Source organism: Pezoporus occidentalis, unplaced genomic scaffold, assembly GCF_034315485.1.
Source record: "Pezoporus occidentalis ecotype Australia unplaced genomic scaffold, CSIRO_AGI_Poc_V1 ctg78, whole genome shotgun sequence".
NCBI lineage: Eukaryota > Metazoa > Chordata > Aves > Psittaciformes > Psittacidae > Pezoporus > Pezoporus occidentalis.
In genome coordinates, this window is record NW_026916137.1 from 2769964 (window position 1) to 2785910 (window position 15947).

General features: G+C 47.4%; 1 protein-coding gene across 2 annotated transcripts; it reads right to left on the reverse strand.

The window, feature by feature from the left end:
• Positions 1-1059: 1059 nt before the first annotated feature.
• IL2RB (interleukin 2 receptor subunit beta) lies at positions 1060-15302 on the reverse strand. Of its 2 annotated transcripts, none has more exons than XM_062602672.1 (10): positions 15263-15302; positions 13815-13912; positions 13110-13236; positions 11986-12091; positions 10974-11082; positions 9911-10059; positions 9344-9515; positions 7074-7170; positions 5355-5439; positions 1060-4031 (listed from the first exon to the last, which is right to left on the reverse strand). In XM_062602672.1, the coding sequence occupies exons 2-10, from the start codon at positions 13894-13896 to the stop codon at positions 3204-3206; spliced, it is 1755 nt and encodes a 584-aa protein (XP_062458656.1). In that variant the 5' UTR covers positions 13897-13912; positions 15263-15302; the 3' UTR covers positions 1060-3203. The 2 variants fall into 2 exon arrangements, with proteins under 2 accessions (XP_062458656.1, XP_062458655.1); XM_062602671.1 differs by lacking the exon at positions 15263-15302 and adding an exon at positions 14981-15255.
• Positions 15303-15947: the final 645 nt, after the last annotated feature.

Consider the following 15947-nt stretch of genomic DNA (forward strand, 5'->3'; position numbering starts at 1 on the left):
TATAACTCTCCCAAGTTCAGACTATGAGGGTTTGTCACAGTGGGTCAGAACTCAGCTGAGGATATTTTCCAGTGCCAGAGATCTTACTTTTTTGTGTTCAACATTCCTGGAAAGGAGCATCCTCCTTCTCTGTTGTTTTCAGCAGAACAAAAAATGTAGAATCTCAATCTGATCTATCTAAGCAAACTTACCACATCCATCACCGCAGGCTTTTAATCAACCAAGGACCCAAAACCTTGATCAGATCTGACTTCAGACGAATTCTTTTACTGCAAGTACCCTTTACTTTCTGCTTCTTGATAGTAAAAAGAAAGTAGGGATGTGGGAGAGGACTGAGAGTTAATGTCTATGTATGAACAAGGTATCTTGGGAAGAGGCTGATGGGAGATGTGACTGCTATCGTTGCTGTCCCTAGCCTTAAGATAAGGAGAGGACTCATGTTTGTGGCTGTTAGCTCAATATTTTCCACACAATACTTGTGTTCCCCTTCAGTTTCCCTCGGTACTGGTGGATGCTATCGTAGCATCTCTGTGGTTCTGTGAACCATATGTTATGCCTTCACATTGGCTTTGGAGGGAACCGCTCCCCGTGTGACATTTCCGAGGAGCTCTCGGGGAGTCAGCAGAGAAAGGGCGCCGTATCACTGAGAGTGTTATGCTTCTAGTATTCTAGACCTGGGTTACTCACATACAGGACCACATGATCTTGTCTTCCTGGAAGAAAGGTCCAGTTATTGTCAGATCTGATGTTGAGCACTTCCTGCTGCAGTGTGTCACGCATTCACACCCAGCATGGCTGCGAATGCAGTATTAACAGCTTGCCAGCTCGAAACCTGTCAGCATTTTCACAAGGAGGGGAGAAAGTACTGAGCCAGCAGGATGGTCCTCAGGGCCTTGTGGCAGGATCACCTCCAACTCTGTTTTCTGTTTTAGGTGGCTGATTCCCTGAGGGGAGCAAGTAGGAAGGCAGGCTAAAGGTATACTGAGCAAAGCTTTGTGTAGTCATCTGTTTGGAAAAGCTGTTAACTCTTTCCCCCCACACCAAAGGACAGAAATCCACTGTAGATTACTAAATATTTATTTTATTTGCAAAGAGGGAAAGTTTTTCTTTTGTACTCAGAAGCGAGAATAATTAAAAAGCTTATGAAGATCTACATTGGGACAGGATAACCATCAGTACAACTAGGATACTTGGCCCATGTAAAACAGCAAATTGCCTGTCAGGGGCATGGGATTCAGCACGTCTTTTTGAAGTCCATCTGGGAAGATTCTGAATGTATAACAAGCAGCTGGGCAAGCCTTGTGCTTCCTTATCCAGGAAGCTGTAGGGTGTTCTTCAGCCGTTGTCTCCTGCAGACAACGGAGCAGTCCACGTCTTGATGCAGGTGGTGAAGAAGCTGATGAGAGGAGAGGTTTAGCTCCTCCATCCCTCTCAGTTATGTTCAGGTTCAGCTCCTCTGAGCAGCACTTTTGTGGTGAAATCCAAGCCAGTGGGTACCCCATACCTGGGATTCATAATGGTATTCCGTCTGCATAATGCAAGGTCAGGTAACAGTGTGGAACTGTGACAACGGGGAAGCTCAATGCTTGTACAAACAGGGGTAAGGAATAATTAGTTCTGAGTGATACTCACAGGGGTGACAGAATTAATGAGTTTGATATCCTTGACCTTTTTGATATAAAAAATCTTAGAAGAAGGATCTTTAGCACAGGGCTGATATTTTCCCACTGCTGAGTAGTCCAGAAATATGCAAGAAAGCAGATAGACAGTACAGATGTTAAATGCAGGGATGTGTGTAACCAGAACAGCTTGTCTTCCTTTGCCTTGCCACTTTTCTTCCACGTTGAGCTGCTTTTTCTGAAATGAGATCAGCAAATGCAGAGGAAAAAGAAAAAAAACACAATGTGGCCTTTGCTATCCCCATTCTTTGTGAGTGGATTGGGGTTTTCTTTTCAGCAAAGGTGCTGATTTGTGGGTTAGTTTTCTGGGCTTATTCACCACATCTTTGCTGCTAATTAGGCAATGGTTTCCCTTGAGCAATGGAAGGAATGGGCAGCAGTGTTGTGATGTTTTCCACTAATACAGGATGTGGGATGAACTACTCTGCAATCAGCTTACCGTAGTCAAATAACTGTATTTTGCCAGCAGGGCAGAGAGGCTTTCGATTTCATGAAAAATATTGCAGCAAGAATGGGAAATTGTGTGCGTTCTCTTTACTGCCATCATCAGACCTGGGGGAAAGGGGGGAGGGGGATTTCCCCACTATTTTTAACCCAATAATGGGGATTTGTTTTTACACTACATTGCCTTAGACAGCTGACACAGCTGGGGCTCTGAGCCTACCTTAGAGACTCAAGTCCAAAGCTGGACTGAGTAGCTTAGAATGTAATATCTGATTAAAACCTGAAGTGGGGACATCACAGGAAAAGTTATACCCTTGGTCAGACGTCTTCGTTCATTTCATCACTGGCCACAGCACTGACCAGCGGTGCTACTGTCCCTTGTACAAAATCTCTTGTCTACCTTTTCAGGCATTTCTCCCTCCTGTTAGAGGTTTTTAGGCTGGGATGAGGCAAATGGACCATGTGGCTGCTCGGCATCAAATCTGAGTGCTATTTCACACCAAGATGCAGAGCATGGAAGTGCTGGCACAGCCTCCTACTAAGGAGCTGGGAAGTTAAAAACAAGCTGGTGCAATTTGGTATGGCACTTGAGCAGTTCAGGAAGGGGTTTCTATGCTGTCAGATCCAGTAATAGAAGAGAAACAGATTCAGCTACAAAGGTGAGTCCTTGTTTGCCTGTATGCCTACGAATAAGCCTAAGGCTTATATGTCTCCATTAGCTGTGTTGCCACTGAACAGCTTTAACGTGCCTTTATCATTTTCCATCTGTTGATTTACTGCCCACTAGCCTAGCTCTCCATACAAAATGTCCTCCCATTTCCAGTGGTCTGTTCCACTAACACTTTACCTTGGGAACTGGTATTTACTCATTTAGACATCCATGAATTTACACCTTGTCCATCCTATCCCTTTTCTGGTTTTGCAGCCCTCTAGAGTAACTGGGCTCTCCAGCCTCTTTAAAGAACAGTCCCAATGGGTCTGATGCTGAAGCCACATTCTTGCCCTGAATAGGAAAACTCACTCTCCAGCCTTTCCTGCAGAGAAGGCCTTTCCCACCTGTGGGTTTCCTCCAGGCAGATCCTAGACAGAGCAATAGCTGTATTGGCACTGGAGGTCCCTCAGGGAAAGGTAGGCACCAGTGTTTGGGGCCTGGCTGGAGCAGGCTGTTCTGCATGAATCCTCATTCTGGCTTTGCCTTAGAGGTGAAGGCTGAGAGGAAGAAGAGGTATCATGTACTGCTGGTGTACAGGGGTCAGTCGGGGGGTTTGCCTCTCCATTCCCCTCCGTTACATCAACAGTATTGCTGTCATCCAGGTCTGGTGGGTGAGAAGAGTCAGTGTCCAGCTGGCACGGGGCCCCAGGAGGCTGTAAAGCTGCTTTGTCCATCACCTTCTCATTCTGTTTCAGAACTGGTGTTAGTGAGGTGCCTTCACTTGACTGGAGAACCCCAGAAATAGCCATGGCCTGCTGGGATTCTCCTTCCATCTTTTCCATGAGGGAGCTGCTTTGTAAGCCCCGGGTCAGCTTGATACAGTGCAAGAAGTTGTGGGACAACACTGGCATGTCCTCTGCCAGTGTACAGAGGTCTGGGGAGGGTAGAGCATAGTAAGGCTTGCCATTCCCACTGCCAATGCCCTCCTGGGTGAAAGGCTCATAGGTGAAGTATACCTGGCAGGGCTCAATTTCAAAGGAGTTGGAAAGGGGGAAGAAGAAGTAGCCTTGGTCGGTGAAGCAGCTGGATACAGAGTGGCCACTGGTTTCTAAGGGTGGTTCAGGAGTTAGGGTGCCCTTGGAAAGTAGAAGCTGTGATTCCTGGTCATTCTTCTGCATCACCTCAAGCATGGAGATCTCTGGGGTTGTGCTGTTCACACAGTAGGAAGATGTGGAGAATGGGGAGGAGAGCCATTTCTGATGGGAAAGAAACACAAAGTTTAACACTCGGTGCTTCTCCTGAGCACCCATAGCCATCAAGTGACCTTTTCTCTGTCTAAGCAAGAGTTGCTGAAGGTGGGGAGGGAAATTCGCATTCATGATATCTTATCTGCAGGATTTACAGGGAAATTATGTCTTTCTGTCACTTTGAAATCAAAAGTGGATCTTGTAAGCCTATGTTTTGAGATTTCTGGAGGGTGAATAGAAGATGGAGGATAAAATTAAAGGAAGAAAAAAACGCTACAAGGCTGTAAGATGAAGGTGAAAACATGAAAAGCAGTACTGAGATGCTTGTCATGCAATCTGTTCCTAGGTGCTGAACCAGTTTCTGATACATCTGCATGGCACTATGCAGATTTCTTGTCTGAAGTGCTCTCCCAGGCCCCTTGTGCCTAGATTTCCACACTCATTATGAGTGCATCTATCCTTAAAAACTAACTGGTTTTGGTTACATCCAACTTCATTGCCTTTATGGCCAGTAAAGCCACTTTTTCTAGTCCTTTCTGCACTGAGAAAGTGTCTTCAGTGCCCACTGCACACCCCCAGTGCCCTACTCTGCACTCTTCCCCTGTAGTTCAAGCTTTCTAAGCCTTTTTGCATTTAGGCTTTTCCAAAGCTTTGCTGTCCTCTGGACCTTCTGCAGTTTTTTCCATCCTTCTTAAAGAGAGATGCCCCTTGGGATCCCCTCCCACGCCTTGCATCTGACACTCCCTTTAATGCTGCACAGAATGGTAATTGTCTACTTGCAGCTGCCTGCACTCACAATGAGACCAGGGGAAGGGAGAAAGTGGAGGTGGAGAAAGAAGGAAAAGAGACAACAAGAATTCAGAAAACAGTGAAGCACCACCCAGAGTGATGGCCGTTCACATTAGGGGCAGAGGAAAGGCTCGGAGCCAGGAGGAGGAGATCACAGCAGGAAATCTGGGGAGGATCTAGGCAGCCTAGAACAGTCAGGGGGGGCCTGAAGCGGGGTTGAAGGGGACCTGAGAGGCCAGGCTCCCTGCTGCAAGCCCCTTGTTTTCTCCCAGGCTGCCTGTTAGGGGAGCAGCGTGCTGAGGTTTGTGTGGTTTGCTATTTCTCAGTTCTGTAGTTAGAGATGCCTCAGCCGAGTGTCAGGTTTTGGAAGGGCAGAAGGTTTCTTTCAAGCAGAGGACTTGGCAGCTGGTGCTACAGGCACATGTGCCAGGTGTGCATATGTAGGTCTCAAAACTGCCTGCCTGCCCTTAGGCATGTTTAGCTGGACCCTCCTTTCCCTCATTGCTTACTCATATCCTCATGGCTCCATCCCCAGTCCCATACCTGAATGTCACCTCCGTGAACTGAAACAAGTGGGGGGAAGAACTTCTCGGGGTCTGGGATGTGAATCTTCAGGATCTTCTTAAACCTTGAGAAAAGAAAATGAGAAGAAGGATTGAAGCGGGCCCTGATCCTGACCAATCTGGCACTGTGATACAGATAGGAGAAAGTATTGCAGCTCATGGGTGTTACTCTGCTGTGGGGAACAGGTAAAATAAGAGCAAGGCTGAGGGCTGTCTTTGCTTTTGAGTGGACTAAAAAGCAGTAGCTGAGGGATGAGATGGATAGAGATGGGGTAGTTAAAATTGGTACTGCAAAATACATTGCCCTTAGCCTTTTCCCTGGGGAAGCACAACCAACAGTTCGCTGGTTTCTTCCCTGCCTTGGCTGGTCACCTTAACTTCTCCACCTGCTCCCTTAAGGCCGTATCCTGGTGACAAGCTGGACGGGTCTCCCTTGTTTCCAAGCTTCATCTGCTGTGAGCTGCCCCCTCTCTGCTTTGCTGACACCACAGTGACTCTGAGCACCATGTGGCCTGAGTGGGACCATCACTGGCAAAGCTGTGGCCACAACTCTCTGTCCTGTTAGCGGGATGCTACATGGTATTGCTAGGACACACTGGCCATGCATGCCATCTGAGTATACCTTGCAGCAGTCCAGAAGCCTCTACTGTACTGGAACCAGCCTGTTGTCACCCTGAGGCATCATGAAGTGATCTAATCTGTTTCTCAGCCCCTCAGAGAGGTTGGCTGATCTTGTCAGCTCTTTTCTGAAGCTTTGCTGTGGGATGCTTTGAGGAAAAACCCTCTTGACCTCTGGAGGCAATCAGTGTACTCTCTGAAGCATCAGAATTTGCTAGTTCTTGCATATAAACTACCTTACATCACTGCAGATGCTATTTTTATTCATGCATGTCTAATCCTTCCCTTGCATCTTACCTCAGCATTATCCTCCATCCAATTCCCCGCGGTTAATTATACTTTGTGAAGAACAGAGGTTTTTTCATCTCTCTCTGTGCCATATAGCTAACACTTCCTCACTTTCGTGTTATGACTTAAGGTAAAACACAGTGACTTTCTCAGTATCCATCTTCCTTCAGCATGCTTCTCCTCTTATCCTTACAGAGAAGTCATCCAGGCTCTGCTGCCTCATCCCTGAGAATATTTCTCCCTGCTCCCTGCCATGAACATCAGCACTCTGCTTCCTTGCCCCTGCCCTAAGATGAGAAAACCTATGGCCTTTTCCAACCTCGCCATCACTCTCTATGTTACTGCACGGGGTAACCTTGCGAGACACTTTCGGTTCTGAACAAAAGCAATGTCTGGGGAGAAACGCTGACAAAGAGATCTTTAAAGCATCAGGTAGATGTTTACCATCATGTGATGAGATACTTCAGGACTGCACAGACAAGGAAGAGGCAGAATTGTACTTCTCACTGTAATCCTTGTGCAACAGAAGTTCTAAGGCAGCTGTTTTTAATTCAGCAAGGGCATGGCACCAGGTCACAGGAGCGTGGCGCAGTGCAATGATGGTGGTAAAACCACATCATCTTGGGTGGTGATATATCTCCCCAGACAAATGCCAGCCTCAAAGGGCTGGGCTATAAACTGTATTTTTAAGTCACTCTCTATCCTGAATCACACCAGGTGAAAAATAGGCTGGGTTTTGAGAAGACACACAAAACACAGGAGAGGAACAGAGAGGAAAACAATTCTCATTTACCATTTCAGGGTCCGTAAGTTAATAAGGAAGGCAGTTCCAATGACCACGAAGATGCAAGTGCTCACTATAAGAAACGGCAGTACCGGCTGGGATGTTTCTGCAAGATGAGAGAGAGCAAGGGATTTGCTGTAAAAATTTAGCCAGGATGCTGGAGGTAGGAGCTGCAGCCCTTCCATGGCTATTCAAGGTGATCAAAGTGTGCCTTTATTATGATTTTATATAACAGTACAAAATTATGCATAATTATAAAATACAGGGCCTTTATAATAATTTGGTATAATAATATATACAATTATAACATACAGGTCAGATAAATTGAACTATTTTCTGCTGTGTTGTATAGAATGCCTATGAGCTGATATGGGTTTCAGAGTCTACTTAATAGGCAATTTGTGCTAAACAGCTTGAACTCTCTGTTTATAACAGCACCACAGCTGGGGGTTGCCACAGGTAAGATGCCACAGTCTACTAGTTGAAGTGCCCATCAACACATCTGTCTCTTTGCAAAGGAAAGCAATGAGTCCTAAAATCAGCTTAAGTGGGACTGGAGACTTGAAATGGTGTTATGAGTCAATGGGGGAGACAGAGTCATGGGTCTTTGAGAAGGCAGGAGGGCCAAGGATGGAGAAGGTTAGGGGTCAAAGGACTGCCTTCTTTCTTTGGAGAAGTGTAAGAAAGCTTTAGGTTACAGCTTTCCATCATACTTTAGCACTTGGATTAGGAGAAAGAGACTGAGTTCCCACATTGCCAGTGCTGCCAGCACTCCTCAGGCTTGTCTGGTGTCATCTCAAACTTTTCTTAATCTGTCTCTTTCACACACATCTTCCTAGTGCACCTTTTCTTGATCTTGCTCCTGTGGTTCCTGCCTCCTCTGCCTGCCCCTCATCTCCCTCCATTCCTCACAGCCCTTGGTCTGGGCCTGCAGAGCATCTCTGGAGTAGTTGTGAGGAAGCGGAGAAGAGTAAAAGAAGGAGGAGACATTTTTAGGACATTCTTTGCCTGTCCTTGAGACGCTACTCAGATCACTTTGTCTCCTCTGCCTCTGGTACCCTGGTTATCTTTGGTCTTGGTTGCTATGACAACTGTTTGCGGCTGTACCCTATTCACTGACATCACACACTGTCAAAATTTGATCACCACAGCAACACAGTGCCCTTTCTAAACATAACTCCTCTGTTTATACCAGCACCAGGCGGCACAACAAGGAGGGGCTGAGCAGGGGCAGAGTAGGGGTGACATGAGAAGGAATAACCTCCATCTGCTTATCTTTTGGAAAAGAAATGACAGAGACCACAGCCAATCACTCACTAAAGAGACTTGCTCAGGGCACTGTCTTTCAAGCTGGAGGTGTCCTCAATGATGCGGTTCACAGCAATGACTGATGTCTCAACAGACCTGCTCAGCCTGGAGAAGAGAAGGCTATGTGGAGACCTCATAGCAGCCTTCCAGTATCTGAAGGGAACTAACAAGGATGCCAGAGAGGGACCCTTTATCAGGGACTGTAATGATAGAACAAGGGGTAACAGTTTTAAACTTAAACAGGGGAAGTTCAGGTTAGATAAAAGGAAGAAGTTCTTTACTGTGAGGATGGTGAGGCACTGGAACGGGTTGCTCAAAGAAGTGATAAATGCTGCATCTCTGGCAGTGCTCAAGGCCAGGTTGGACAGCACCATGGGTGACATGGACTAGTGTGAGGTGTCCCTGCCCATGGCAGGGGGGCTGGAACTTAAAGTCCTTTCTAACCCTAACTATTCTATGATTCTATGTGTGTAAGTCTCTTCCACTCTCTGCTCAACTTTGCTTCCCAGTTCCAGTGTCCTTTGTTTCAGGAACTGAGCACTCTGTTTTACTTCATCTCACCAATCAATGGCTCCAAAGAACTGGACCATTTGAGAAAGGTGGATTTATGTTGCTATTTCACATTAGTACCTGGGAAATTACCAGTCCTGGCCACTGCTTCTGCAGGTCAGACATCTGGCCTTGCTGCTTCTGGGGAAGCAGTCCTTATTTTACATCTTGTGGATATTCCCTGGCTTCTGGAAGTCAGAGGGGCTCTGCTGGGGACAAGAAGTCTTTGTCCTTAAGCTCTGTTGAGCCAGCCTGACCTAACGGATTAGGAGAGACAGATGGTTTCCAACATTTCAAGCTGTCAACACCATCCTCCCTACCCATCTTCCTTCAGCTTCTCAGACTGCTTTGGTGCTTCTACCTCGTTTTCCCCGAGTCTCTGTTTTCCCATCCATATCAGACTGCCTGACTCTGATCCTTACGGTCAGCATGAGTCCTCCACAGTATCGTCTCGCTCCAGTCGCTCCACACGCCTTTGCAGATGCTTGAGGCACTTGGCCTTGCACGGACAGCTGCCTCGTATTTCGTGTTGGGTGAAAGGCTCTCAAACACCACCCACATCTGGTCCTGCATAATGGTGAAGTTCCTGGCCTCCTGGGAGCAGGGTAAAATTAGAGCGTCATCAACAACCCTGGCTTACAGCCTCATGTAACTATCCCTTCCAAGGCCCTCACAGAGGACCTATCTCAGATCCCTACACCTCATGCACTGCTTGTCCAACCTGGAGGAAAATTCTTCCTCACTTTGCTTTTTTCACCCCTTTCAGTCTGCCCTGGAGCTGTCTGGATTTCTTTGTGACAGCACTAAGTAAAATAGGATTCCCATCTGCCTCCATGTCATCAACAAACGCTAGCAGCAGGTGACACAGATAAAAGAATGGGGGGTGTCATCTGCTCTCCAGCTTCACCAAAACTGGTTTCATCCTGAGAGGTGTCACAGGAGCAGGTCCTTTGTATGGTGACAGGTCCAGTAACCCCCTCTGTACTCACCTGCCAGGACTCAGTTGTGTTTCGGTACCGCACTTGGTATTCCCGCTCCCCATCCAAATAGTGAGAGGAGATATTCAGGCTCCATGTTAAGTTGTATGTATTTTCAGTTTTGTGAACCAGCTGAAGATTGCTTGGGGGCCTCAGCTTTACTGGAAAGAAAAAGGAGCAGGGCTGATACCTCCACACTGTCTGTCCATAACAGGACTTCATTGCAGCAGGGCTGGTGTCTTGGTTGTGCTCAAAGGCTCCAGCCAGCCATGGCAGAGAGTTTGTGAGCTCTCTCCCTCTGTTTCCTCTTCTTCCCCACTGTCACTGACAGCAAAAGGCCTGTTGTCTCTGGGCTACGTTAAAGGCAGCTCCTCCTGTGAGCCTGTGAGAGTGGCCCCTGCAGTCAGTGCCATCGATCAGCCATGGTCATGCATCCTGTCCTGTGGGGGTGATCCACAAGGCAACTGTATGGACAGAGACTACAGCCACAGGGCATGGAGTTACACAGACTGTCCAGGGTGATCCTTTCCAACCCCTGACTCTAGCCATGCTTTCTTATGCCTCACCTTGCAGCTGCCCTATTGGATGTCTCCTTGAATGAGGTAAGCTCACGCATCCAACAAAAAAATGACCCAAGCAGATGTTTTTCTGCTGGATTAGTGAGTTGAACTCTTTCAGCAAAGACTGGTGCATGCCAAAGCTGGCTTAAAAGAGGGTGGAAGCACATATGTGGTAGGAGGGGTAGGGGAAGAGATGCAAGACTTTCTCTCCTTCCTGCACCATGTCTTTTTCAGGAGGTCAACTGAGCTAACATTGAAGCCAGAAGTCCTAGCACAAAGCATTCTTATTTAACAGTGTCCCAGATACAGGACAGGAAGTGGCTGGCATGATGCTGCATGTTAGAGGTGCAAGTGGCAGGAATAAACTTGCTTCATTTGTGTTAGTTGTAGAAGTGGACGAGGAAAAGACACTGGTCTAAAATCAGCTATGGTGTTGCATAGGGGTGGATGGGAAGAGAAATTAGCTCTCATTTCATATGGAAACTTCAGAGACTGCAAGACAGATGAGTACTCACTGTTTGCAAGTGGACTGAAATCTTCTATTTGCACGGGTATAGACCTATTCTCTCCAACCTGGCAATGGACTGACATGGTAAGACTGTCTGCAGTGGTGAAGCATTGAGCCTGCAAAGAAAATTTACCATTAGTGACAGTGATGGCTTATCAATAAGCACCCATATTTCTAAGCATTGCCTATACATCAGAGGTTTAGGAACATTTGACAATAAATATGGATGATATCTGTGGCTGAAAGGTGAGTGAGAAATCAAAGATGCGTATTTCATGTGGTTGGATTTTGTTGTTCATTGGCTAGAAGGGCACAAAATATTGCAACATGCCAGTTTGCTAGGATTGCTGTATGTGCTGACTAAGGAGGAAAGGAGTTACATTCCATGAGTGACATTTATTGAGAAAAAATATTCTTACTAAAACATTTTGTCTTCATTGGTAAGACTGAGATGACTTTACCTATTACTCTTGAAATGCAATGATACTAAAGGCCCACATACATCGTATAGTATTAAATAAGCAATAGGAAATCAGCTTGATTAGAAAGAAAAGATTTTGGAGCTGTTTACCAACCATGCAATTTGTCTTTGCACTTGATGTGCAAATGTAAGAAAGCTTGTCTGTCATTAGACCTGGTTGTGAGTTTATCACAATTAATTATCAGGGAAATGTTGTTAACCTCTTCAAGGAAATGAGGTCAAGAGGTGACTTCAGAGCTGGTGGCGATGTCCATCCCTCCTCAGAAGAAGGGATTAGGGACAAAACCAAGTAGTTGAGACATGGGACACTGAATGTGGTCTGTCCAGCATGGCCCAGCTCACAGTGAAGCCAATCCCTTCTGCAGGGGAACACGCAGGGGCAAGGTATATTAGCATACAACACCAAACCCAATTCTAGAACTGCAGTCAGGTTTGGGCTTTTTACACTGCTGCTGGGGGGTCACACTGTTTATATACCCAAAACCCATGTGAAAGTCCACCTTGTCATTAGCCAGGATATCCCAAATGAATTACTCACATTATTGTTTTTGCTGAAGGTCTTGATGCATCTCCTCAGTCTTGTTGTGTGTTCTGCCTTGGGTAATTCACAGTGCTTCTTGATTTTTTCAGAGAAGAGAGAGAACCTGGGACTTTAAGCAGAACTCCAGTGAGCTGGGAAGCTGTTTCGCATGGCACAGGGAATGACAGGTTGGGAAAGTATCCGTGGAGTTATAGCTGAGGGGGTATCAGACTGAGCTGCCTGCTCCAGCTGTAAGGCCAGATCAAGCCTGGACTTGCTGATGGTGGTGAGAGGTGGTGTTCTAGAGCCCTGCTGGTCAAGCAATAGCACGGTTCCACATTTGGTCCAAATTCCAGCCCCAGTCTCTGTGATTCGCACACATGGAGCAACATAAATGTTGTGGATTTCTAGGTGCATGCACCAGGCCCCAGAATACATTTGCCCATCTCACCCCATTGAAGGTGTCTCTATGACAGTCATGAGCAACCCACACACTGCCAGAATCACATTGAGCCTTTCCTTATGACAGACACCCAGGGAAGCCCTGGGGTAAGCTGGTGAGTCTCTTGGCTGGAGATGTCATACTTGGAGAGCACAGAGACTTAGCCAGCTCCCACTGTAGTACTGGTCACACACCTACCCCTCTACTGGGAGACATGTGGGAGAGAAAGACATCATGAACTAAGAGAGATGAAGGGGCCAGGGCAGATAAGGGGAAAATTATTTTACCTCATTTATTGTTACTCAAGGTGCAACATCCCAGCTCATCCTGGCAATGGGACTTTGTATAACTTTAATTCCACCCACCCCATCCTCCTTTGCCACGGAAAATTCCTTTCAGTCCAGAGAGTGGCTACCAAGGAAAAGGGATTTTTTGGGAAATGAAGCACAGGCACAGCTATGGAGCTGGAAGATGGGCTGTGCTAGACAGTGTGGGACTGTTAGATAGCAAACACTGAGCAGTGGCCCACATCTCAGACCACATGAGGTTAGCGATGGAGTTCAAGACAAAGCCACTTCGCTCTGTGACTCCACTAAGCCTGGCCTGGGGAGGGAGAGCCTACACTGTTGATAAGTGCTAAACTTCCCAGGACACTTCCTATTCAAAGCATTGGCTTTCCTCATCCTCTCCAGTCACCCACCTGTCACAGAAGGGTAACTTGGATAAAATCTCCAGCTGGCATGGTGCTTCAGCCAGGTCCTTGCCTGGGGTCCAGTCGCAGAAGAGAGCTGCCCGTGAGTCATACCAACAAGTGAGGCTGGAGGCACCTGCCGGCAGAGAAGATATGGACAGTAACATGGCTGAATTAGCATTAACCATCATATCAGACAATCCTGCCCCATCCCAAACTACAGACTGACTCCTTTGCTGGATAACTGTCTCCAAGTAAGAAAGGCAGAGCCACTCCTCTGTGTCACAGAATCATAGAATAGTTAGGGCTGGAAAGGACCTTAAGGTTATCTGGTGCCAATCCCCCTGCCATGGGCAAGGACACCTCACACTAGACCATGTCACCCAAGGCTCTGTCCAACCTGGCCTTGAACACTGCCAGGGATGGAGCATTTACCACTTCTTTGGGCAACCCATCCCAGTGCCTCAGCACCCTCACAGTAAAGAACTTCTTCCTAATATCAAGCCTGAGCTTCCCCTGTTTAAGTTTGAACCCTTTACCTCTTGTCCTTGGAGGCTGATGTGCTTATAAGAGACCTGTAGCTGTTACAGCCTCCTCTGGCTGTATGTTACAACATGAACTTGGCACAACAACTGACCGTGACACAAACACTCCTCTGTCTGACTCCCCACCCTGCTTGTGCAGCTGGCATAGGTGAAGAGAATCACTTCTTACCTTGTGCTGAGTCTGATGCCCAGGAGAGAGGTGTGAGGCTGAACAGCCAGAGATGACATAGAAGCAGCAAAGAGGGCTTCATCTGTACTGGTGACACACTGAAAGAGAGAAGATGCCATCCAACAAGTCTCAGCAATGCAAATTAGGAAGATGTCATCCCGCAGGAGGTATTCACTGTCCTCAGGTAGGGCTCAAAGCCAGTGGCAATATTCCAGGCTCAGGAACTAACACCTCTTCCACTCCAGAGTTCGTGCTCTCCCCTCACCACCTCATTGTTTTCCTGCCTTGGGTGCTTTGCTCAGCACTGAAACAATTTTCAGTGCAGCACAGATAGGCTGTTTGCTGGAGTAATGCCTCCTGAAAATGCATGTGTGAGTGCACAGCAGTCTGCATGTGCTGTTTCAGGCTGCTTGCTGACTCAGGTAGAGAGTGCTGCCTTGCTCGCACATGGCTTGTGCTTTGAAGAGGATCTCTTTTTGGTAAGCCCCAGGGCTGAAATAAGTAGGTGCTTGCTGAGTAAGTGGGGACTCTGGCTGCAACTGACAAAAGTTAGTTACACAGCTCATGGCTTAGGAGGTAGGTTTTGAATAGCTTGTTTCAGACAGGGTGGGAAATCTGGGAGAAGGAGGAGTTTACCAGGTTCTGGGAAGTCAAGGCTTCAGTATACCACAAAACATTACATAGTCATGTACAAACCAAGCACCATCCTCGCATCCTCATCCTGCACTGCCTCGGAAGGAGCTGTGCTTTCCTGCCGTGCTCACCTTTCATCAAGCTTGGAGCCCAGGCAGAGCTGAGCTAAATAAGAAATAGTCCAGCTGGATCCTACTGGGACTACCAGGGGGTGGGAAGAGAGGGTTTATAAAGGGCTGGCATGAGGCATAATATTGATTCCGTTCATGATAAAAGATTAGGTTCAGAGGAAGAAAAACATGACGACAATGCATTAACAGACAAAGGGGAGAGAAAGAGAGTGAAAGAAAGCAGGAGGTGTAGTTGTGAAGATGCAGAGTATGATTTGAGAGGACTGTGGAGAGACAGAGAGATAAATAAGTGCTCAGCCCTCCCGAACTGTGACATTCAGTTTGTCAGACTGAAACTCCTTCCAAGATGCTTTTCAAATCAGCCACCCCCATATGGGAGAGAGCTGGCATCACCCCCTTTACCTTTCAGCTGTGGGCACCAAGAGGTCCTGATGAAGGGAGTCCCCGGGGTTCAGGTCGTAGAGTTGGGGTTGAATGCAGGTGCTGGACATCAAACAGTGAGGGGAACGGGGAGAGGAGAACAGAGAGGGATGGAGGTGGATATCCTAGCTCAGTGCATGTCCAGGTGTCAGCCAGTGCTGCTGGCACAAGAGTTGTTTCCAGCCTGGCAGCTCTGCACATGCATGGTCTTGTACATGCACGGTCTTGTACATGCACGGTCTCTATTTGTCTTCTCCCTCTCACCTTTGCACAGGAAGCTGCAGCTCACTTGCCTTGTCAGAATGAGACGAGGCCCCAGAGTATCGAAAAGGCTAGTGAGGCCGAGAATAAAAAGCCCCAAACCACGTCCTACTTCCTGCTGGTAAAGCAATAGGTGCAGAAACAAGGGTGGAGGGATCAGGTGTCAGTTTGCAGCGCTCATATGTACTGGGACCAGTTTGTAACTATAGCTGAGGAGCCAGAGAGAGAGAGGAGGACCTATTCTCTTGAGACACGGGCAAGAGACCCACAGCTTTCTTTTCCATACACCCAAGCAGATTGCTCAAATCACTCTCAGGGTCTGCAGAGGTGCACAGATCACTTTGAAATGGAGGACAGCAGTCTGTCTGTCATAGAAATACCATGGACCACTTTGCGAAGAATAACTCAAGACGCTGACCTAATCAACACTAGAATGAAACCAGCCTCCACATCAGTGCCCCAGTTTCAGACGATCCATCCTGGGTCTGAGCGGGAGTGGAACGAGGGCAGTGCTGAGTGTGAACAAGCTTGAGGCACAGACTTCACACTTGCAGATGGTGTGACACCACAGGGACACCCATCCTGTGGCCTCCCTACACAGTGGTACACCCCACTCGCTCCACGGAAGGAAGAGTCACTGCCTCCGATGTGAGCCTTGCAACTAGTCCAGGCAGGCAGCACCACCCCG

Bases quoted from the DNA above. Each gene is read 5' to 3' on its own strand.
- IL2RB (XM_062602671.1), bottom strand. From the start codon at position 15,069: ATGTCCAGCACCTGCATTCAACCCCAACTCTACGACCTGAACCCCGGG. The intron at 12,092-13,109 runs GTGGGTGACTGG...TTAAAGTCCCAG, and splicing joins AAGTTACCCTTCTGTGACAG to GTTCTCTCTCTTCTCTGAAA. The intron at 4,032-5,354 runs GTATGGGACTGG...CTTTCCCATCAG, and splicing joins TTCACGGAGGTGACATTCAG to AAATGGCTCTCCTCCCCATT.